The sequence below is a fragment of the Mustela erminea genome, chromosome 10, assembly GCF_009829155.1.
Source record: "Mustela erminea isolate mMusErm1 chromosome 10, mMusErm1.Pri, whole genome shotgun sequence".
Lineage (NCBI taxonomy): Eukaryota > Metazoa > Chordata > Mammalia > Carnivora > Mustelidae > Mustela > Mustela erminea.
Window position 1 is genome coordinate 73,304,825 of NC_045623.1, and position 24,123 is coordinate 73,328,947.

Here is a 24,123-nt window from a genome sequence, read left to right on the forward strand (position 1 = left end):
TGTGGTAAATGTAGTAAGGAATGTAAACAAAGTGGGAGTTTGGGAAAAGGAGAAATCAATCCCAACGTGACCAAGGGGAGTCTAGAAAAGGATTCCTGAAGGTGGAAATTTATGCTGGGCTTTGGAAGAAGTTCATTCCTATGCAAAGATGCAATTTGAGCAGTAGTCTAGAAGTGGAAAGGAGCAGGTGTTTTTGTGTGTGTGTGTGTGTGTGTGTGTGTGTGTGTGTGTGAGAGAGAGAGAGAGAGAGGAATGGACTTGGTAAGGAGAGGAAATGAGCTGAAATGGTAGATTGTGGCCAAAATGTAGAGGGGAGTTGGGAAGAAAACATTAGCATTTATTGAGGGTCTGCTCTGCACTGTGGCTTGCAATATGTTAAATGCTTTACACATTATGATTTATTTAATCTTCACAGTCCTACAATATGGGGATATTTATCCCTGATTTAAAGATGAAGAAGCCAGACCTCGACAAGATTAAAGTGACTTGCCCAAGGTCAGGTAGCGAGTAAGTGGCAGAACTTGGTCCAAACTTAGGAGTGTTGGATTTCAAGACCTATGTTCTTTCCATTATGCTGCAAGCCTCCTAATACCATCACTGGGGCTCTGTTTACTCTGGCTGCATAATGGAGGCTAGTCTGGAGCAAAGAAGGTCCCAGAAGGAGGACATCAATGAGGAGGCTGTTGGAATAGTCCAGTTCAGGCTAAAACTGTGAACCACCAGCCTAACATGGAAGCTGCCTGGTCCAGGTCTGCTTGATTGGTTTAATGTGTGAGTATTTCTGACAGCTGCTGTAGCACCATCAACCAAGTACATTGGCATCCTCTGCTATTAGAATCTCAGAATCAGTTTATAGAGGCTGCTGGCATCCTTGTGTTTCAGGCATAGGTTCTAATGTGAGATTAGCAGCTCATCACAGAAATGTCTAGGGAGGGAACCCACTTGGCAGATACCATTCCTTCATTTTCTCACCCTCAGATTCAGCAAGAATCTATAATGGAGGAAAGAGGTCCACACTCAAGAGTTACTAGACTGCTTCATTCAAGTCCTTGTTCTGCTCATTATCATCTGTGAGTTCATGATCTCAGCTTCTTTGTCTGTAATATTGGGTCTATATGGGTTCACTTCTGAGATCTCTTGCTAATGTCATGTGTTGCTTTGCTCTTCCTGGCTTGGGGTGGTGTAAGGAAGTAGCCAGGAATATGCACCCGGATTCTGAGAGATTAGGCTTTAAATTCCAGTCTCTCATTCTTCTGGTTTCACAGTAGCTAGGTTACATAAAGATCCAGAATTGGACTGGCTAGGTTTGAGTCCTGGCTCTATCACTTGCTAGCTGTGTGGCTGGGGCAAGTTATTTAACCTTCCTGGTTTTCAGTTTCTTCAACTGTAAAATGGGGATACAGGTATTACCTACTGCATAGCATTGTTATGAGGATTGAGATAACTTAACATCAAATACTTAGCACAGTGCCCACCACATAGTAGCTGCTCAATGAATGTTAGCTTTAATAGTAATCATATTAACAATTATTATTAATGTTCCATTAGCTATTGTTTCTGTTGAAGGTGTATTTATTTGGGTGGTTTTCCCTACTGTCTTAATCTGACATCGCTGCCTTCTCTTGCCTTCCATTGCTTCATCAGGAAACTTTGAAATAATACACTGTTCTATGGCAGAACTGCAAAGTGTAACATGACAGAAAGTGCCTACAGGAGAAGGGTCAGTTAAAAGTCAGTGGCTCTGGGCGCCTGGGTGGCTCAGTGGGTTAAGCTGCTGCCTTTGGCTCAGGTCATGATCTCAGGGTCCTGGGATCGAGTCCCGCATCGGGCCCTCTGCTCAGCAGGGAGCCTGCTTCCCTCTCTCTCTCTGCCTGCCTCTCCATCTACTTGTGATTTCTCTCTGTCAAATAAATAAATAAAATCTTTAAAAAAAAAAAAAAAAAGTCAGTGGCTCATTAGAAAATCTTACCTGACTTGTGTTTTCACCCACCTTTCTCCACAGTAAACAGGAACAGAGCAGCATACTTACTCCCTTTTGCACAGCCTTCAACAAAAGTGCTAAGTAAACTTCAATTCACTTGCCAAAAAGTATGATAACAGTATCTCTGGAAAAGTGGTACCTAATTTGGTTCTTCTTTCTCTCCAGCTTAAAACCCTCTGACCTTAACTTAAGTCATTTCTTCTTGTTCCATTTTCCTTGAATATGGAAAATTTCCTTCTGATTATAAAGGCAGAATGAGATCAAGATTTTTCTCATGAGACCTTTTGTGTACTTAAAGCCAGAATCGAGTTAGGCCTCCTCTTCTCTTCTCCAGACTAAGCAGCCTTAGTTTCTTTTACCTCACTCTTAAAACCTATTTTCCGTGGCTTGGATCACATTGGTCATGCTTCTTTTCTCTCTTTTCAGTTTTCCTACTTCCTGGCAGTGACCCAGACTGCTTAGTCTGCTCGTAAGAGTCCAGCTAAAACAATATAAGGGAAGAATAACTTCAGGTGTTTTTATTCATGCGTTAACATTTATTGAGTATTTGCCCCATGCCAGGCCCTGTGCTAGGTGTAAGTACCCAGAGAGAAATCAGACATAGTCTTCACCCTGTCCCCAGATCACAGGCTAAGGGGAGATGTGCAATCACATGTGACAGATGCTGTGACTGGACTATACACAAGTGTGGAGAGCTGGGAATTGTTGAAGGCAATTAGGTAGAAACAGATCATCCATTCTGCCTGGACTGTAGGTCGGGATTTCTCTAGAGGAATGGCAGGATCTAATGCAGGAGGGGTAATCTGGGGCAAGGTTGTGAGCCCCTGAATGACAGCACAGGGGCCCGGTTATTCCAGTGGAGTGGACCACCATTAGAAGTGTTGGAGCAGGGAAGTGACAGGCTCAACTTTGACTTGTGAACCAAGGACGGATACCACAAGCCTGAGTCTTATCTGCCCTTCATGGATGTTTTCATATTACTTAAAAATAATACGATGGATTCCTTGTTTTTTAATAGGCCTTTTTTCTCTAAGACTTCTTTAGAGAAACTAGTTCTTGAACTCTGGGAAAATTTCATTCCATATACACGTAGGAGGTTTAGAAGAAATGAGGGAATTGGGTGCCCCACTTGTCTTAGACCCAGTGGCACTCCGCTGTGTATAGGTGTGGTCTGGCCTCATTCATCCTTTCCCAGCCCTATCCCAGGAAGACCTCCAGGAGGGAAGAGAGGGCTCCAGGGTTTATTGGAGTATTTGGTAAGCAATGCTGAGAAGATGCAGGCAGTGTGAGAGTCAGAAGTTCTTTCTGAGGAGGAAAAGAGACCCAGGAATTTGAAATGGTGCCAGAAGGAATCAGGGCCAACCAGGCACTTAGAATCCTGGGTCATGAATCTGAAAATCTTCATATTCTCTCTCTTTGCCTTTGTACTTTGCTGTCAGTTTATTCCTTCTGGCTGCCCAGTTGTGGTTTACAGAGAGTGTTCTAGGGCCTCAGCTGATCTGGGGAAGCCATATCTCAAGCTAGAGTCATAATTGCTATTTATTGAGTGCCTACTCTATGCCAGCCATTGTGCCCTGAACTTGAAATACATTAGCTCACTTAATTCTCACACAACCTTACAGCGTCAGTGTTCTCTCCTCCATTTTATAGATGATGACAGTAAAGCAGAGAAGTTAAGTATTATGTCCAAGACAACTTATTAGTGAATGGGAAGCCTGGAATCTGATTCTAGGCCCTCATGGCGCAAAAGCCCATGCACTTTGTACCTCCGCAGCCTTGAGTAGTTCTAAACAGCAGAATAACACAAAATCCATAAATAAATTCTGAAGGTTGTTTTTACCATAGGCTTGCTAGAGGTGGGAGCAAACGGAGGTGTGTTTGTGTGCATGTATGCGTTGTGGGGAGGGAAGGAATGGAGTTGGCGAAGAGGGGAAATAAGCTGGGTTGACAAACATGGCCTATAGGCTGTATCTGGCTCATCATCTGTTTTGTATGGACTGCAAGCTAAGAATACTTACTACATTTCTAAATGGGTGGGGGAAAATTTCAAGAGAAGATTAATATCTGTGATGGGAAGATTATCTAAAACCCAAATGCTAGCAGTGCCTGGGTGGCTCATTGGTTAAGTGTCCAAGTCTTGGTTTCAGCTCAGGTCGTGATCTCAGGGTCCTGAGCCTGAGCCCCTCATTGAGCTGCATGCTCACCAGGGAGTCTGCTTGAGATCCTCTCCCTCTCTGTCTGCCCTTCCCCCACCCCCTGCTCCTATGTTTACTCTCTTTTTCCTCTCAAATAAATAAGTAAATAAATAGATTGAATAAAGGGGCACCTATGTGACTCAGTCTGTTAAGCATCTGACTCTTGATTTTGGCTCAGGTCATGATCTCAGGGTTGTGGGATCAAGCCCTGTGGTTGGGCTCTGTGCTCAGTGCGGAGTCTGCTTGTTCCTCTCCCTCGGTTCCTCACCCCACTCACACTCGCTCTCTCTCTTTGTCTCTCTGTCTCTAAAGCAAATAAATAAAATATTTAAAAAGAAAGACAAAAAAAGAAAAAACCCAAATTAGGCTTTATAGAAACATAGCCACAGTCATTTATTTACATATTGTCTATGATTGCTTTCGTTCTACAAAGGCAAAATTAAGTAGTCACAATAGAGATCATGCAACACAGAGAAAGCCTGAAATATTTACTATCAGGCTCTTTGTGGAAAAAAAATTGGCCAACTCTTACTATCGGCAATAAGATGGAACCTCTGTCAAGACTAAAGGCAGAGTTGTAGTTCAAAGGTGTTCCAGGTAGTCCCTGGAAATGTGGCCTTAAGGAGAGGGAGTGTAACTTGAGCTTCTCTGGGCCCTAGAAATAGTTTCATTGGGCCAGAGATTTGTTGGGGAATAAAAAGCATGATAGGAAGAATAATTATGTGTGCTAACATTCCCTATTGAACCATAAAGAAATATTTTATGGATGAAATAATGTAGTCAGATATTTCCTAGAGCCCTTCTTGAGCTAGATGCTATGTTAGATACTAGACAAACATGAAAAAGATCCATCCCTGCCTTTGAGGATCTTATGGCCTAGTGGGTGAGCCATGTCTGTGTGTGAATACCCAGCTCTGTGTATTATCATAGCGTGCCATGGATGTGATGAAATGCTGGTGAAATAGAAAAAGGTTAGGGACTGCTGTAATTTATAGGATCACTTTCAGTAATTCCTGAGGAGCCTGGAAGGATGAATATAGGTGTTCTTTTCAAGAAGTAGCATACGAAGCTGAGGGAAAGCCTGAGCGTGTGAGCATTTGGGATGACAAGGTTAAGGAGAAAGAGATAGTGGAAATGATTCAAATGATCTGTGGCTGGGAAGCTGGCAGGGTGGCAGAATCTGATAGAGAAGAAGGGAAAGGAGGAAGGATGGGGGTTGGGATAAGTCAAGTTTGGGACACATGATTTGAGATTCTGTAGAAACATATCGGCTTCCAGTTAGAAGACCGTTTTAGAAATATTAGCACAAGGGCCCATAATTCAGATTTTTTTTTTCAAGATTTTATTCATTCATTTGAGAGAGCACGAGAGGGAGGAGAGGCAGAGGGAGAGAGACAAGCAGATTCCCCACTGAGCATGGAGCCCGCACACACAACACAGGGCTTCCTCCCAGGATCCTGAAATCATGACCTGACCTGATCTGTAGTTAGACGCTTAACTGATTGAGCCACCCAGGTGCCCCGTAACTCAAATTTAAACTGCATGCTCAGAGCTTTTCCACTGGGCAAAAGGGGAAATAGATACTCATTTTGTTGAGAAATTGGCAAATCAGCTTTGACATATGATAGCCAGAGTCGCAAGATTGAAAATCGCAGTGGACATATAGAAGATCAAATTATCACATGGAAAACTAGCGATAATTATGCATTGGGCTTAAAACCTTTTTCATGTTTATACCACCTGCTGCTCTCAGCATCTACTTTATCTTTCTGGCTCTGTTGCCTCCTGCCTATGAGACCTGGACCTGGCCGCTAAGAGATCGAGCCAGAGTTCATTCATCTCTAAAATCATGGGTGACAGGGATGCCTGGGTGGCTCAGTCAGTTAAGCATCTGCCTTCGGCTTCGGTCATGATCCTAGGGTCCTGGGATCAAGCCCCACATTGAGCTCCCTCCTCAGTGAGGAGCCTGCTTCTCCCTCTCTCCTTTTGCCCCTCCCCCTGCTTATGCACACGCACATGTGCATGCACTCTCTCAAATAAAATCTTAAAAAAAAAATAGAATAAAAACATGGATGACAGAGAAGTGTCAGATTTTACCTTCTGCAGGACACTCCTCAGTGAAACAGAGCTGTCCAGATCTGTCCTCCAGGTCCATGTCTGGACTCCCACAACAGAAAGAGAATCTGAAAACTTCTACTCAGACCCTCATTGCATCTTCAAATGCTTAGTGTCAGCATTTTCAAATGCTCAAGTGCCTGATTTTAAAGATGGGAAATCTGTGATGGTCTTGTATATATCTACTTACTGGTGTGATGCATAGGTTTGGGGGACATGTAGGGTGTGCTTTATTTTCACTGCTCATTTTAAAGAAGTCAGATTTTTATATCTTTTCTGTTTCTGCTTTTTTAAGATTTTCCTGAAGCCAGAGGAAGCAAAAGCCAGTCAGGAAGTGAAGAATGCCTGCTACCTCCAGAGACTGTTGAAACATTTCCTGTAGCTGGAAGACAGCAGCCCTCCGACAGGAGCATTATTTCATTATTTCATTTCAGTTTACAGAGGATTTACTTCTCAGAAGTTGGGCAAGGTAAGATTGGATGCACATTTTGCTTAAGCTTTTAGGTTGCTTTGCGTTGAAGTTATCTGATACTTCAGAGGAAAGGGCGGGTGGGAGATTTCGGTATTCAGTGGGCAGCTAGAATTAGCTGAGCTGTCTGGCGTGCCTAAGACAGTTACATAGTAAGGACGAGCACATTTGTACCAGAATACATTGGCAGAGAAGGTCAAAGGGAGATTGTGCAGTAGTAAAACATATTTATTTACTTGTAATTATTGAAAGTAAAACAATTGTGCCATAAATAACAAAATCAAATACAACAGAGGTATGAAAAGTATAATTCTATACCCCCCTAAGTTTCGTTCTCCCAAAGTAACCATTGTTAATAATGGCTTGCAATGTATCTTTCCAGGTTTTTGTTTTTCTTTTTAACTTGCCGTATTTGTGACATATACAATGCTCTTTTGAGATTTTTTTTTTTTTTTATTAATTTGACAGAGAGAAATCACAAGTAGACGGAGAGGCAGCCAGAGAGAGAGAGAGAGGGAAGCAGGCTCTCTGCTCAGCAGAGAGCCCGATGCGGGACTCGATCCCAGGACTCTGAGATCATGACCTGAGCCGAAGGCAGCGGCTTAACCCACTGAGCCACCCAGGCGCCCCTATACAATGCTCTTTTGAAGTGTTCTTAAATGCCTGAGGCTCTATCATGCCTGGCAGGTTAGAAATAATGCCTTAGTTGGAGATGGGGTCAAATGATGGTTGGGCGAGGATGGTTTGAGTCTGATCTGTGAGCTTTTATACTCCTTGGCTGCTGTGTGTCACCCTTCTTCATCTGAAGCTTTCCAGCGACACACCATCTTCCCTGCTCCCCATTCCCAACCAGCTCCCCTTCCTGAATTCTCCCCTTCCTTAATGGTACCACTGCTCTTCTGGTTACCTGACTTTAGTTCATAAAACTATATTGAGATCCCCCTCTGTGCTGGCTCCCTGCTGGGCAAAGGGGACAGAGAGATAAGAGGCCCTGTCCCTTCCTTCAAAGAGGATGGGCATGTCTGACTCTTCCACCATCTCCAGTCCCTCAGCAAAACTAGTGCCAGTTCCACCAGTTCCACCTCTAAGATTTCATGCCATCACCTCTTTCTCTTCCTTCCCATCCCTGCCTTAGTTACAGGCCTTCCTTGCCTTCTTGCCGGCCGCAGCAGCCTCTCCTTGCCCTCCCAGTCCCCGGCCAGACTCCAGTTGCTTCTGCACATTGCAGCCAGTTTCACGGCCCAGTCCCACCCCACTGCTTAGAGCAATGATTCACAAGTGGGCTATGCGGACCTTGGGGGTCCTGGAAACCTTTTCAGGGTATCTACCAAGTCAAAACTACTTTTGTAAAAGCACTAAAATGTTACTTGTTGTTGTAGAGCAACAGTGCGTAGAACTGTTGGAACTTTAGCATGAATCAAGGCAGTGGCCAGAACGAACTGTCCTTGCAGTCATGGTATTCCTCTTTGCTACATCTCAGGGTTTTGTTTTTGTTTTTGTTTTTAAAGAATGTCCTGGGGCGCCTGGGTGGCTTAGTCCTTAAGGGTCTGCCTTCGGCTCAGGTCATGATCCCAGGGTCCTGGGATCAAGCCCCACATCGGGCTCCCTGCTCAGCGGGAAGCCTGCTTCTCTCTCTCCCACTCCCCCTACTTCTGTTCCCTCTCTAGCTGTGTCTCTCTCTATCAAATAAATAAATAAAATCTTAAAAAAAAATAAATTTTAAAAATTAAAAAAATTAAAAAAGAATATGCTGGTGAAGCAGTAAAATTGCTAATTTTAATGAATGTCAACCCTCAAGTACATATCTTTTTAATATTCTGTGTGACAAAGTGAAAAGGCTAATAGAGCACTTGTGTGCATGCCAAAGTACGGTGGTTGTCTCAGCAAAAAGCATTTGTGGGATTGTTTGAATGACGAGCTGAACTAGCCACCCTTCATTTTTACTTGGAAGAATGACTGAGGCCTGGTGAGGCTGCGGAGCAGATGGGGACCAGACGTTGGAGGACCTTGTGGTCACATTAATAAGCTTGGATGATCTGACTCCAGCCTGCCTTTTTCCGCTTTTTATTCTGTCCTCTTGCTCACACAAATACAGTCCTTCCCTCTCGCTTACTCTTTCTAAAGCACACCTTCCTTTACCCGCTCCATCCTTCCTCTGATCATTCCTTCTGCCAGGAGATGCAGGTGACAGCTTTGAAGGCTGCTGTGAGTCCAGAATCAGAATGGAGGAAGAAGATGGGCCTAACTCCAGACCCTTTCCCTCTGGAAATCTTAGTGTACCAGCCTTGTTTGAGGCCTGTTGTGACTCACCGCCCTGCCGGCACCCTAGTGGGCCTCAGACTGCCCACTCTCCCCAAAGTTGAGTGAGATGCTGCAGTCTGCCTAATGCTGACCAGCCTCACTACACATAGGGCTCTTGGGAAAAACCTGTGAAATAGCCTAGCCCCTCGGAATCACTCACAGACTGGCCTTTGAGTGAGCTGATTGCACAGGTGGCTCCTTTCATCCATCATGCCTTAAATATGAGTAGCTTCTGTTTGAGTATACTTTTTCCTTGACCTTGGCCCCTATGTAGTAATGATACCATCAGAAATGACATCAACCAACTAATACGTCAGATAGAAGAAGAATGTAACCTTGTGCTTGATACCAGAACTGCCACGAAATCATGCGGTTGGACTAGTTTGTAGCTCATCCTCCGTAATATACCAAAACGCAAAATACAGTTATCTCCAAGTAAGACAAAGAAACTTCTGATTAATCAGATTTCAGATTAATATAATAATGGTAATGTGGTGATAATGCCTTTGTATTTGTGTCAGCTAGAGCACACGCAGAAAGTGCCCACACGAAAATGATGTTCTTCAGCCCGGTGAGAGGATCAATATCTCATTCACAGTGCCTCAGTAGGGAAGCTCTGTGCTAAGGGTTCTAAATAAAAGCATTCTTGTTGGTTCCTGGCTAACTGTGACTGGGCTACCTCTCCTGCCTTCCAGCATGAATAGGTCAATAGAATATTAATAATATTAGATATATGAAATAATATTAAATATACTACTAGTAACATAATAGTTAAAGGCTTGAATTTTAAGCCAGTTTGTCTCAATTTAAATCTGAGCTCTGCTACTTACTAGCTGTCTGACCCCGGGGCAAATTAATTACTTAATCTCTCTGTACCTCAATTTCCTCATCTGTAAGATGTAGATAATAATTATTCTTATCTCCTAGAGTTGTGAAGATGAAACGAGTTAGGACATGTAAAATGTGTTTGTGAAATGCTTAGGACCTTTTGCCTGGCATCTGGTGAGCATGGCGTAGGTGTGCGTACTGTAGCTGTAGCACCATGCACAGCACCTCTTAGTACTACTCCTTCAGAGAAGTCGGTGTCCGGGCTCTGTCTTCCCAGGCCCCTCCTCATTGCCGCCTCCTTGACCTCCCATTTCTCAGTCTTGGCTCTTCCTTAAGAGTGTCCGCCCTCTTTCTTTCCTTTTGTCAGCTCTCCATCATTTGAGGGCCTCCACTGCTGGCAACTGAGGAGGCAACACCACACGGATAGTTGTACTCAGCTTATTGTCACCACTGTTCCTTCTCTGGAAAGCCTTTGTGACTGAGGGAAATAAATCTTACAGGTCGGGAAGAGGAGGGAACCATAGACTGAAAAGAACTCTCGAGTACTCAGGAGAGTAGCATGAACTACATTTGAAGAGCTGAGTTAGCCAGCAAAGTCCATGTTCTTAAGGGGAAAGCCATCATCTTGGGTATCACATTCCAGATGCCGGAGCTGCTCGGTTCTCTGTAGGCTCCACCAAAACATAGAGAACAGATCTGCTGCTTTTGGGGGCAGTGTGGCTCCTAAGCCTTTGGAGAAGTGACAGTTCTTTCAGAGGTGGGCCTGGGGGTCACCTGTGGGGAGAACAGTGGATGAAGGGTACTTACCTGTTGGAAATAGCTGTTGCTGTTGCGGGTCCACCAGGTGAGAATCCTTGGCCCCCACCTCAACAGCTCTGGGAGTTCTCCCCAATTCACACTGACCAGCCATGCCTGCTCTCTTTGGCCTTAGCACATGCTCTTTCTCTGTCCTTCTCCCCAGGCCCCACCCTGGCCAGTTCCCACTCATCCTTCAGATGGCAGCTTAGCTGTCCCTTCCTCTGGTTACTAAACTGAATTTGATGCCTGTTTTCTGCTCCACAGCACCTGGTACTTGCCTATCACATGGCCCTTGTCCCACTCTACTGAAACTGTTTTATATGTCAGTAGATTTAAATTCCTAAGGGCAGAGAGACTATGTCTTCTCTCGTAGTCTTACCATCTAGCACTGGACAATCCATAGATGCCCAATAAATACAGTATTTGTGGAATGAATAAGTCATCAGCACTTTCACACCATGTCTTCTTTGACCCTCGTGGTGCAAGCAGCCCAGGCCTCACTCTGACCTCTCTCGGTATATGAAGAAACTGATACTTAGGGAAGCTAAGCAAGCTGCCCGAGCGCACTCAGTGGTGGGAGCCAGGATTTAAACTGGTCTCTTGCAGGCTCATTACATCATTTTATTTTTTACAAAGTTTTTCCTTTTAAAAAAAATAGCATTTAAAAAAATAAAAATTAAAAGAGTGCTTGTTGTTTTCCAGACGCCAATATTCCTGAAACGTTTTTTCCTCACTTATTGTCGAATTTCAGTGTGGAGAAATCTAGATATGATTTTAAATACTCTGTATATAATCAGATTCTGAATTCCAGTGTGTGTTGGAGAAAGAGTATCGTGTATTTTATTGAAAATAAAACTTGGCTAAAATAATAATAGCATTAAAAGTAACATATTTCATTGTATAAAATTTGGAAAATGCTGAAAAATGTAAAGCAAAAAATAAAAATCACCCCATCACACAGAGAAAACTACTATAGGTTAGAAATGTCCTGGACATGAAAGGCAGCACTGAGATTGAAGCCCAGTTAAACCACTAACTAGATGTTTGGTGTTTGGTAGATTGTTTAACCTCTGAGCCTCAGTTTCCTTGCCTTAATTATAGCAAAATATTTACCTTGTGGGATTATTGTAAGAATTAGAATTATTATAAGAATTAGAATTACTGTCATGTACATAAAATATGTAGCATGGTGCCTGGCATATACTAGGCTCTCTTTCAAATTGTTGTAGTATTAACATTTTTGTGTATTTCTGTCTTGTATGTCTACATACCTATGCATACTCATAATTTTTAAGATGCATTCATTATTTTAGAGAGGGAGAGCCAGCAAGTAGGGCGGGAGGGGCAGAGGGAGAAGGAGAGAAAGAGAATCCCTGGCAAACTCCCCGCTGAGTGTGGAGCCCAATGCAGAGCTTGATCTTAGGACCCTGAGGTCATGACCTAAGCTGAAATCAAGAGTTGGACACTTAACCACTTGAACAGGCGCCCATACACATATGTTTTTCCTGCACATTTATGTCAAGTCTATAATTGGGTCCTCACAGGGTTGCTGGAAAGGGCAGATACTAGTTTAAAACCTATTCTGTAGATGAGGAGGCTGTGACTCTAAGAGGCAGAGTAACTTGGCATAGCCTTGGTGCTATGTCTAGTAATATCTGAGCTGGGACTTTCTCTTTGGTCTCCTGATGCCAAGCTCATGTCCTTTCCCTGTCAACACTGTGCTTCCTCTCCAGCTCCACCTCCACCAGTACACGGATGGTAGACCACCGAGCCCTGACCAAGGGGAAGGTAAGGGCTGGAGGCCGTAGAAGTACTGGGAACTTCTACACCAGCTGGGGTCTGTCTGAAAACTTAAAAGAAGTGCTCGTTCCCGCCTCTGAAATCACAAACACATTGCCCAATCCTGCAGCAGAGACCACGCTTCTGGCTAGAAGGACAAGAACCTTCCAGGCCACAGGGCTCTTTCTGAGGAAGAGTTTGTCAGAGAGCTCATAGAATGGACTAGCCTCACTCTGCACAGTCTGTAGGGCAGAGGTGGACCTGCATTTCTTTCAGAGTGTGCACTTGTTACCGAAAGGGCCTGGGTGTCAGGCACAACACCTAACACTAAGTATGCACATCATTTCCTAACATTTCATTTCGGGGCCCATCTTCTGATGGCTGATGTGGATCTGACACTGTGCCATGGCTTGCAGGAGATGCAGAGATGAACAGGCAACAGGCTGGCCTTTACGAACACTATGGGGAGAGAGCTCAAGGCCAGATCCCATCAGTGCTCCAGTAGAACTTCTGGCAGGGTATTCAGGAGCAGAGGAGGAACACTGTTAGTTCTGTGCAGTAAAGCCATCTGTTTGCCTAGTACCTGATTTCCAGAGTGTACGAACTGAACTCATTCAGGCGGGTGGAGACTTTGAGGGTGTGGGGAGCAGAGACTTTTGAGCTGGGTTGTAGTGGCTGAGAGGACGTCTCTGGCCAAGGGAAAGAGGTGAGCCAAGGACCAGCATGATTATGGAGACTTATGCCCCAAGGAAACTTCCATCCAATGTTTGCATGCTTAATAAATTAAGGTCCCCCAGACTCTGCCAGTGGACTGTCTGCAATAGAATAGAGATTATAGACAGGCTCCAGGTGGGGAACCTATCAACCTGTTGGTAAGATTATGACACCTCTCCCTCTCCCCTTCCCCCGGTGTAAACAGGGAAGTTAAGCATGGTTGTTTTTTGTTTTTTCTTTTTTCACTTCACTGCCTTCCTACATTTTTTTCTTCCTAGTTTCAAAAACAACTCTCCTTCAACAAGTTCTGTTTCCAAGGAAGGTCTTAACCATTTGTCCCTTCTGGCGTACCCTCTTCCATTGAAATCCATGCAGAATAGACCAGGTACTCTATCTTTTTGTGTGTGAAGCCATAAAATCTAATATTGAGTATGCGGCGGTGCTCAGAGGTATGATTCTTCCACAAGAGGCTCCCTCAGCCCTGCTGTGGTAAAAACCAAGTATAAATTGCCGCTAACAGGGTTTTCTAGCTCGAGTCGTAAGTATGTCTGAGCATCCCCTGTGAATTATAATGCTGCCAGCTCTCTTGCTGCTCCTCTGCATTGCCTGCCTTTTGGCTGTTTTGCTTGTCTTCAGGCCCTCCGTCTGAGAGCAAGCAGAGGAAGGAGAGGGAGAAGGGAATCCAAAATCGGTCCGCTCTGCACTCGCCTCGCAGCGCTGATAAGAAAATGGATTGGCCCTGGACTGCACACAGGGCAGGGCAAGAGGGACAGTGGGCCCTCCTCCTCAGCCTGCTGTCCCAGTGGCCAGTACCCCTCCCTGGGCTCCTGAAGAGCCCCCTGAGTTTCATTTCTATAGAATTTCTCACTGTGGTGGGCAGCTTTTTCCCTTTAACTTAGCTTGGTGAGGATAGATATCGGGTGCCGATATTTAAGTTGGATGCTTTGAATTCATAGTGTGTTGCCACCCCCAGATAGATCTTATGATTGAAGCATTGGCGAAGTAATATTTTGAGATCCTCTGTGGATTCCTTTTATCCACGTGTTTATCCATTCTCTAACGTATAATTGAAAAATCTGCTGTCATCAGATCCAAAAATGGGAGGAAGAATGCACCTAAACCGAGCCGTCAGACACTTGGCTGTCTAACCAGGCTTTCTGGATTATAGTGGAAAGTACCACCGTTCTGTGTGCTCTCTCCTAATAACTGTTGTGTACTTGCTCCTGAGAACAATGTAGAGACATGCATCAGCCCTAATCAATCTTCCCTAGCAGACTTGCCATTTTTCTGACCGCATTCAGCCGGGGTCCTCTGAGAAGAAAGTGGGCCTTTCCCTTCAATGGGCAAAGAGCCAACTTCCATTTCAAAATCTCTTAGAAAAAAAAAAAAAAATCCAACAAGTCAGAGCCTGTGTTTATTGAAGGTTGGTGTAAAAGTCTCTCACACTGAATGCCCCACCAGCACCCGAGTGCCTCTATTTTAGAAGGATGTAAAGGTTTAATCACCCTGGTGGGGATTTAGACCCAGAGACTTCAGAGAAATCTTATTATTTCTAACTGCAGGCAAAGAGTATTAAGGCTCCGCTCTGGATCAGGGGCATGACATGTTCTATAAGTAATTTATCTTTAACAGGAGAAGGCCCTTACTAGAGTGTCTTAGAAACAGTGCCCTGATTGGGTCCTGGTTCCCTGTTCCTCCTTTCTCTTTCCCCCTCTCAGTCTCCTGCTTATTCTTTCCATCCCTACCCTTTCCTGCCTGGTGTGCCCAGTGTCAAAATATCTGCCTCACAAATCCGCCATTTAACGTAGGGAGCCTCCCTTTAACCTGCTGGCCAGTGAGAGATAATGATGTTTTTGCAGTAAATGACCTCATCCAGCAGCCCAGTGGAGACCTGTCAGCTCTAGACTTCTCAGACTTCTGAATAGACCCTAACTGCATCCTCTCAAATAAGGAGCTAAGGGGAAGGGGAGAAGATGCTCAGAGTTGCATAGGAACTCAGGTGTGTTCCCAGACATGATGTAATTTTAGGGCCATCCTCAAAGCCGTCCCCTGCCCTATTGTACCTCCGGGGCAACTCCACTGAAGGCATGTAAATCCCTGTGCACATCCTCTCGGATGTCACTGAGCATATGATTTCATTTGCTTGGGCCCCTCCCAAGCTCACGCCCTTGCTTAGCTCCCTGGGCCCTGCCTTTCTGGCGCTGAGGCAGGAGGATGTCACAGGTGGGAATCGGCTTGTGGATTCATTGTTTTTGTTGGGAACTACAGTTTGACTGGTGGCAGATCTAAATCCATGTGCTAATGAGCTTGGTTAAAGCAGGCTCTGCTATCCTCTTTTAATCTAGCCTGTCTGTCTGAGTTCCTTTCCACAGTTAATGATCTCCAATAATGGCTTTGCCTTTAGTTTTGCCCCCTGGGTCAAACAAATCAATAGTCCTCACAGATATTTAAAAACCATCAGTGTAAAGCTCCTGGGTCCCCCTGCTTCTGGGTGAACTTATGCCTTGATCAGTATAGTGATATTTCCCTTACATCTCTTTTCTCCCAGAGATGGGCAGCAGTGAACCCCTTCCCATTGCAGAGGGTGACAAGAGGAAAAAGAAGAAGCGGAAGGCCCGGGCCACTGACTCCTTACCAGGGAAGTTTGAAGGTTGGTCCCACTACTCCTCAGATCTGGGCCTGTGGCTCCCCGAGCATGGGAGGAACATCCAAGTAGCCCACAGGTCTAGCTCTGAGCGTGTGTATCTGAGAGTCAGCTTGTGCTGATCTGTGTGAGGGGGATGAAAGGTGGGATGACAGAGCTCTCAGATGGTGCGGTCCGAATGGTTTCAGCACTTGTTCAGGGGTTAGAAAGACCGATCCATCAGACTTATATATGGAGTGAGATTGCTTGGTGCATTTCGGCCCTTATCCAATGTGCTCTTTGCCCTGACTGTTCCTGGAGGGGCTGCTGAGAGGTAGAACGACTGTGTAAAATGATGAGAGAACACCAAGGCCACAGCTCCAAGTGAAAGTTAAGTCTTCTAGAAACAGGATTTGACTTCGAGAAATCACAGCTACTTGTGCTATATGAGTTTGACTCCACTTCAAGAGTGCATGCTGTGTTCAGGGGATATGATGTTGGATCATTAAAGATTTTGAACACTGTGGGAGGCACTGGCTCAGCGCTGGTCCTGTCATCGCTGGGCATGCGATGGCATGAAGTGACTCATCATACACTTCTCCAAGGGACTGAAAGCGTCAGTAGCTACTCCAGGAGTGACGTGCCTCCTTCACCTATGGTGTTTCTTTCACTGTGAGACCTAAAAGAGTGTCCCCTCATGGTCCCTCTTTGCAACATCGCGGATAGACTAGTGAATCAGTTGTTTTGTACAGTGGTTCTAGTAACAAGCCCTTTATGAATCAGAGATATTGGGCTTCCAACCACCAACCTATCCTGAGGTGCACAAAAGGCTAATACCAAAGTGTCCATTGCCAGAGACGCATGTCATTTAAAAAACACTTAGAAACAATAGTGTGCACACTTATAAACAGCTGCAGGATCCAAGAAGGTAATTAGAGTAGGATTTGTCTCTTTGTTTGTCTTTAACTTAAACAGTAGATATATGTGTAAAGGGGGGGGGGGGATGGAGTATACTCCAGATACTGTTTCTAGAAGACTTAACTTTCCCTGGACAAAAGTCTCGAGATCTTCAGAGGAGTTTCCAAATCAACAGATCTTGCTCTTTCTGTGAACATGAGAGTATTTCCTGTTATTTGAGGGTAGCTTGTGCAATTATGGGCCTTCACGCTAGGAGTGATAAAATCTAATTTCATGGTTTAAAAGTGTTTTGCTCACCCTGTGGGTTTAAATGCTGGGCTGCCTCAAGAGGGAAGAACTGAAGAGTGGAGGTCAGGGGAGGAAGAGGTCAGCTTGACAGAGACCATGATGGAGCTGTGGCTTCCTTTGAAAGGGGCTCGAAGAGTCTGTGCCATTTGTGAGCTTGGACAGGTCACCTAAATGTTGTTTCACCCCAGCCTATTACTCTGTGAGAACCACCCTGAGTCAGCACCCTAAAAACCTCAAGGCATCCGTTTGCATCCTACTTCTATCTCCTATTTCCTGTGACTGACTTCTGGAAACTTCTCAGAAACCTCCAGTCACTTCTGTGTGTGGTACACAGTGAAACAGTGCTTCGTTCCCCTTTGTATCACCAGTGCCGAGCACAGCTGGGTACAGAGCAGGTGCTCCACAAATGAGTCATGATGTCCATTGAAATCACACTCCTTCTGTGATGATCCCTTGGTTTCCCTACACAGATTTAACCTTTCCTTCCCTCTGCTGTTTTTTTTTTTTTTTCTTTTTGTCCTGTGTCTTATCCTTTTATGATAGTACTTACTACTGCCTGGTTTATTCTGGGGTCACTAGTCTGCATGTCTGTCTTCCCTACCTGACTGTGACCGTCAAAGGGCAGGAACTATATTTTATTCTTCATTCTGTCCCTATTATGAATTTAATATGTTGTGTGGCACATAGTAGGTGCTCAGGACACGTGGGCCAAATTGAAACTCTTCCACTGACCTCATCTCTAAAATGAGGAGCAGGATGCCTTTGATGTGGTCTAGTTGTTGAGAAACTGAGTCCTGCGATGGCGGGAAGAGTTAATGGTCTTCCTTGTCACTGAGCGCTGCAGAGTCACTGTGTGTGCCTTCGCTGTTGCACCAGGGAGGCTGAGTGACAGAAGCTCTTCTTTCCATCTGAGCTTTCAAAGACATGACTTACCTTGTTATTCCTGTCACCCATTTCACCTCTAGATATGTACAAGCTGACCTCTGAATTGCTTGGAGAAGGAGCTTATGCCAAAGTTCAAGGTGCTGTGAGCCTGCAGAATGGCAAAGAGTATGCGGTCAAAGTGAGTGTCTCCTCTGGATGCCAGACTTAACTTCTCACACAGTCGCTCCTAGCTGGCCTAAGCCAGATACGCTTCATAGTATGCAATATGGCAACTCAGTAAAAATGAGGACTCCGAAGCTGGACTCACTGGATTCAACTCTTTGTTTCTCTTTTTACTTGCTGTGTAACATTGGGCAAGTTACTTAACACTTCTGTCCTTCAGTTTCCTTCTCTGTAAAATGGGTGTAATCATAGAAGATTTAGAGCATTGACATGGGGATAGAATATATGTAAAGTGCTTAGAACCATAACTGGCTGATAGTAAGCTGCTGTGTCTTATTCTGAAAAATGGAGTAAACGTCAGGGAGTAGACAGCCAGATTTGGAATGAGAAGGCACATCTCTGTTTTACCAGACTACTACCTGACTTTGGGCAAGTTGCTGAATCTCCTTAAGCCTTAGTTCCCACATCTCTAAAATGAGGATAACAATACCTAGCTTTCCTATTTCAGGGGAGTGGTTATAAAGATAAAAATTAAAAATAAAAAAATATATAAAAAAATAAAAATGAACTGGTAGAAGTAGAAACACTACCAGTTACACAATGCTGTAAAGTGATGTACAGTATCATAATGAGGGCTGAGCATTCAGCTCTGGAGCAGAGAGGTGGCTCCTTGTGGCATACCTCGCAGTGGCTCACTCTCCCCATCTGTGCTTCTGTTTGCCAGCTCCACACGGAGGAAGAGGTGGATCTGGAGCACTGGTTCTCAAAGTGTGGTTCCTGCACCAGCAGCATCAGCATTGCCTGGGAACTTGTCATAAGTATGAATTATCTGGCCCTCTCCCAGACCTCCTGAGTCAGAAACCAGAGATGGGCCCAGCAATATGATTTTAGCCAGATCTCCCAAGTGATTCTGACGCTTGCTGAAGCTAGAGAAGCCCTGATGTGTGGCCACTTTACATTCAGCATGGATCAGAATCATCTAGAGAGCTAATAGCACAGAGACCCAGTTTTCTTGATAGAGGGTAGGGCCTGGGTCTTTGTGTTTTTACCTCGTTTGCCAGTGATTCTTATACCCACCCAAGTTTGGGAATCACTGATCTAGAAACAAGGTCTCATTAAATCTAAGGAAGCAAGTCGAATGTATTTCATATCATCTACCTGAGCCCTCAGGTCTAAGCGCTGCCTCATACAGGCAAACCCAGCCAAAGTGGCTCCTGAAAGAAGTGTTTCTTTTTTTAACCAACTGGCCATAGTCCCAGCTATGGACTAATAAAGGAGAATACTTCTGCTAAGTCACATTCCCTTTTTTGCTGGAGTTTTGCTTCATATGGTAACAAAAAGTACTACCTCAATTCCTTTTTGGAAACTTGAGTATAAATTACAAGTAATTTTTTAAAAATATGCTTAAGTGTAGTAATGAGCTACAAATATAAGTTGATTTTCAAAGGTTTGGGACATTTATACATCTGTCCAGACCTATTTCTTCAGGTTTGGATCATAAGAGGAAAACCTGGCCCTCTGTGCCCCTGGGCATTTTTGGTGCAAACACCAAACCATGGGTTGGTAATTCTTTGATTTGAGCAGTTCAGCCCACATCTCATATCTCTCCTGTCCTTTGGAAGCTCCCTAAAGACGGGCTACTTCACCCAGCATGCCCTCACAATATTTGATTTTATTAGGGCTTCCCTATAGGCATCCAAATGATGAATCCTAGAGTCTCAGTGTTGAAATGGAACTTCAGGATGGTCCTGAATTTCTCCCAGATCTCCTCAAATAATTGTCCATGTTCTGCTCCCTGACCTCTGATAGCAGGAGCCCATTACTTATGCAGAGAAAATAATGTCGTTGCTGAAGAGCTTGCCTTCTAGAAGGTTCTTCCTGACTTTGATCTGAAATGCTAGGTAAATGAACAAGTTAGAGATCTTCTGTGCCCCAGCTCTACACTTCTCCGACTGCTTAGAATGTGGGCCCACCGTGGTTTACTGCCAGACATGGAATTGTATAGAAAATTACACCTGGTCATGGGCATTTATGCTGTAACACATGGGAGTGGTTTGAATATTCTACACAGCAGTCTGGGAATGAAGGAGAACAGTGTTATCATCTGTGCCGCCCACTCCGTACGCGGGGCCATAAGGCAGAGCCAGCTCTGCAGAACACTTGCCCCCAGACTCTACTCGCAATGGTCTGGCGCTATTGATGGGTCCGTGGAGATGTACAGAGTTAGCCAGTCCTTGCTTAAACCACCGGCTCATCCGTTGGCTCACCCATGCCTTCAGTTCCTGCTTGCCAAGCATCTCCAGGTATATAGATGGGAGACGATGTCTCTAGGTTGTCTGAAAGAAGCTGGATGGAACATAGATAGTGCTAGGATAGCAAGGGCTTTGAAGGCAGCTCTGGGCTTGAATGCCAACCCTGTTACCACTTATCTAGCTGAGGGCAAAATGTTTGACCTCTTGCTGTCTTTTGGGATTATGTTGTAAGAACCGAGACTATGTACCTGAGTTACTTAGTACATTGCCTGCCGAAGGGCGCGTTCTCCGCAGAGCTGCAGAGGTGGGGTCTGAGCCGGGTCCTGGAGCTCTAGTTCCTCTGCTGCCTCCTCCAGTCCTGGAAGATCCTTCAGTGGAGGTTGTAAATCTCACCCTTACGACAGGAAGAGATGCCCTTGAGGTGGGAGCCAGGTAGAGGTAGTTCTGTGTCTTCTTGCTGGCTGCCTCGGTGTCCCCATAGACTTCCACAGCATTTGCTTAGCCAGAGTCAAAATAGGCCTCAGCCAAGCTGGTCAGCCTCGGGTCCGTCTCCTGTGCCGCTGGCTGAGTCACAGCGCCTGTGTCACCAAGGTCTATGCTACATTTGTGCTTGAAACCAGACGTGGGCTAAATTGGGCCTTGCATTTGCCCAGAGGGCTCCTGCCGAGAGGTGTTTCAAGGTCAGGTGGGTATAACAGATTTTATTTTTTCCACAGATCATCGAAAAACAAGCAGGGCACAGCCGGAGTCGGGTATTTCGAGAGGTGGAGACGCTCTATCAGTGTCAAGGAAACAAGTGAGTGCAGTCTTGGGTTACTTGCTGCTTCTCTTGGGGGGATGCTTAGCTGCAGAAAAGGTCATTTCTCACCACCTCCGACCCCAGCATTTAGCTCATGTGCCTTGGCCACAACCATAGGGGATTCCTTCTGTCTTTCCATGTTTAAGAGAGTGAGGAGAGGAGATGCAGCTGCAGCCTTTGCTTCTGTTCAGGCTGAAGTATTGTGAATAACAACCCAGGCAAACTGAAAGAGTGAGCCGTCTGAATGAGGGGCTGGGAGAAGATGGGGTTCCCTCCTTCAAGTGCCCTTGGGAACAAGGCTGACTGAGCATTACCCAGTACATACTGTTCGGGCCCACTTTTCATGACTAGATGAGGGCAGTGTGAGCTAGCACGGGTACTTGCTGTGTCCCTCACCCAGCATGTTAGTGGATGTGCAGCAGCCACTCAGGCTTCGGAAGCCCGCTGCAGTACTCTGCGGGCCCACTAGGCCGAGGTGGCCTCCCGCCCCGCCTCAGCCGCCTCACCACCAGCTCCAAATGAGTGGTTCTCCCGTGGTGGCTTTAAATCAGGGTCACCTCTAAGACTCTGCTTCCCCGTCTGCCTCCCTGCACAGCAGGGTCAGCGGGGAGCCAGCGGCCAGGTATTGATGGCTTTGTCATTAAGCTTGGAGGATGGGGGCTGCTGTTGATTTAACTCCAGGCGCTGCCTCCACAATCTTCTTTCAAATCAGGCCATTTTAGTCATCTTATTTGGACGCCTTCACACTAGTAAAAGCCTGGTGTCTCCCAAAGTGGTCAGCATTTTTTTATGAGGGACAGATTTTTATTTTCAGCCCTGCAGCTTCTGAGTTGAGCATTAGAGCCTCTACTTGGTTTATTTCGTTCTTTAAAAGAAAAAAAAAAAACCCAACACCTCCAATATCCAGGCCGGTGGCTTCCCTCCTGAGTTACAAGACGACCTTGTTGGCAGAGCACGGTAATGCTCAGGCAGACAGAGAGTGCTCACCGGGGAAGGCCACAAGTGCTACAGCGGCCGGGAACGTGGCCGTTTCATTAAGCAGCGCTTAGCAGTTAGGGTCTAGCGGTGCCCACGTTAGGCCCCAAGTCTATTTGACAGATGTTTCCATTTTCTCCAGGCAATGTAAATACTGCCCCGTGATTTATGGGCAAGAGGGAGGGCAAGTAATTATTTGCTGCTTGCCTCCAGGACACACACCTACTATTCAGTGTTATTAGCCGCAATTGCTTCCAGTCGGCTGCAGATTTTATTCAGTTTAATGTGACCGGGACTTTTTTATAACTCTACCTAGTGGGTTTTAGGGTTGGGGTTTGACAGCACAGACTTGGTGAAAACACCAGAGACTGAACATTATGGAAAGATAAGGTGACCTGAGTCTTGCTAACACCATTGGCTACTTCTCAGACATGGGTCTTTAATAAGCATTCTGATTTCAGGTTGATTTCTGCCCTGCTACAGGGCATTGTATATTTTTTTCATTGTATATTTGTAAGTGGGCTTTAATATATAATACCATTTCCCTTTTTTTCCCTTTCCTCGTATTTTTTCCTATTTAAGGAACATTTTGGAGCTGATTGAGTTCTTTGAAGACGACACAAGGTTTTACTTGGTCTTTGAGAAACTGCAAGGAGGTACTTACTGTTGAGTATGTGTTTGGACTTCTGATTAAGACTCAGGGTGGTGATCATCCATCATGAATCCCAGAGACTTCTAAAATGAGTCAAGCTAATAAAAAGGATGAAGGACTTAAAACTGCCCTTGATTTGGGAGAAGGGAGGCCGGAGGGAAGGATGATAATTAGCATTTTGCAGAACCTAGAATGTCACCTGTGTGGGCATTCTATAAATGCCTTCTCCTTGTAGTAGGACTCATATAGATACATTTAGTCATCAATTTATCAATCCATTGTTTTGACCTGTTCACTATTTAAATTAATTATGGGGTAGAAACTCTTGCACACATTATGAGGTCCAGAAAGGCTCACCAGCGCAAAGGAGGGTCCCGTGGCTTAGGACACAGACCCAGGATAGAAAGGAGGTCTGAAGATTTGTGTCCTTCGGATGGAAAGATGCCACTCTTGACTGTCACCACTACTGCTGTCAGGCACATACGTGATCACTGGAACGTGTACTGAAGTTGTTTTCCTGACGCAGAGAAGAGGCTAAACAGCCCTTGCCCTCACCGTCACTTACCCAGCCCAAGGATAGATTTGCAGGGTGCAGGTTAGAGAGGATATCCGGAGCTGAGTGGAGGGCCACCTGGAAGGATTTGGTGGTTAAGGGAGCATGCTTTAGAAACCAGCAAAGCTGGGTTTAAGTGTAGCTCCATCACTTTCTAGTTGTGTTACCTTGGGCAAGTCATATAACATTTCTAAACAGCGTTCTCATCTATAAAATAGGGATCATGACAGCACATACCTTTTTCGATAGCTCTGAAGATTCAGTGAGATCATTTAGATGAAATGCTTAGCACAGTGCCCCGTGGGCACTAAGGGTTCAATAAGTGTCAGCTATTAATATTATTAAAACTATTGGGTAGGGGCGCCTGGGTGGCTCAGTGGGTTAAAGCCTCTGCCTTCGGCTCAGGTCATGATCTCAGGGTCCTGGGATCGAGCCCCGCATCGGGCTCTCTGCTTGGCGGGGAGCCTGCTTCCTTCTCTCTCTCTGCCTGCCTCTCTGCCTGCTTGTGATCTCTCTCTGTCAAATAAATAAATAAAATTTAAAACTATTGGGTATGGGGCGCCTGGGTGGCTCAGTGGATTAAGCCTCTGCCTTCAGCTCAGGTCATGGTCTCAGGGTCCTGGGATCGAGCCCCGCATTGGGCTCCCTGCTCAGCGGGGAGCCTGCTTCCCCCCTCTCTGCCTACTTGTGATCTCTCTCTGTCAAATAATAAAATCTTTAAAAACAAAAACAAAAACTATTGGGCATGCCAAAGGCTATCTTAGAAGTAGGTAGCATATTACTGTCTGTCTGCCCTTTTAATAAATTTGGAAGCAAGAGACTCACTACAGTAAAGC

General features: G+C 45.2%; 1 protein-coding gene across 9 annotated transcripts in view; it reads left to right on the forward strand.

Moving 5' to 3' along the window:
• MKNK1 (MAPK interacting serine/threonine kinase 1) overlaps window positions 1–24,123 on the forward strand; it is a 42,476-nt gene that overhangs the window by 3,574 nt on the left and 14,779 nt on the right. For 4 of the 9 annotated variants that reach the window (XM_032303056.1, XM_032303055.1, XM_032303059.1 and 1 more), the window contains exons 2-6: window positions 6,587–6,760; window positions 15,729–15,830; window positions 17,975–18,072; window positions 21,025–21,104; window positions 22,665–22,738. In XM_032303056.1, the coding sequence (XP_032158947.1) occupies window positions 15,731–15,830; window positions 17,975–18,072; window positions 21,025–21,104; window positions 22,665–22,738 (352 nt within the window). In that variant the 5' untranslated portion in view covers window positions 6,587–6,760; window positions 15,729–15,730. Of the gene's footprint in view, window positions 1–6,586; window positions 6,761–12,420; window positions 12,476–13,458; window positions 13,566–15,728; window positions 15,831–17,974; window positions 18,073–21,024; window positions 21,105–22,664; window positions 22,739–24,123 lie in introns of those variants that run through there. The other 5 variants (XM_032303060.1, XM_032303061.1, XM_032303062.1 and 2 more) reach the window with 3 other exon arrangements.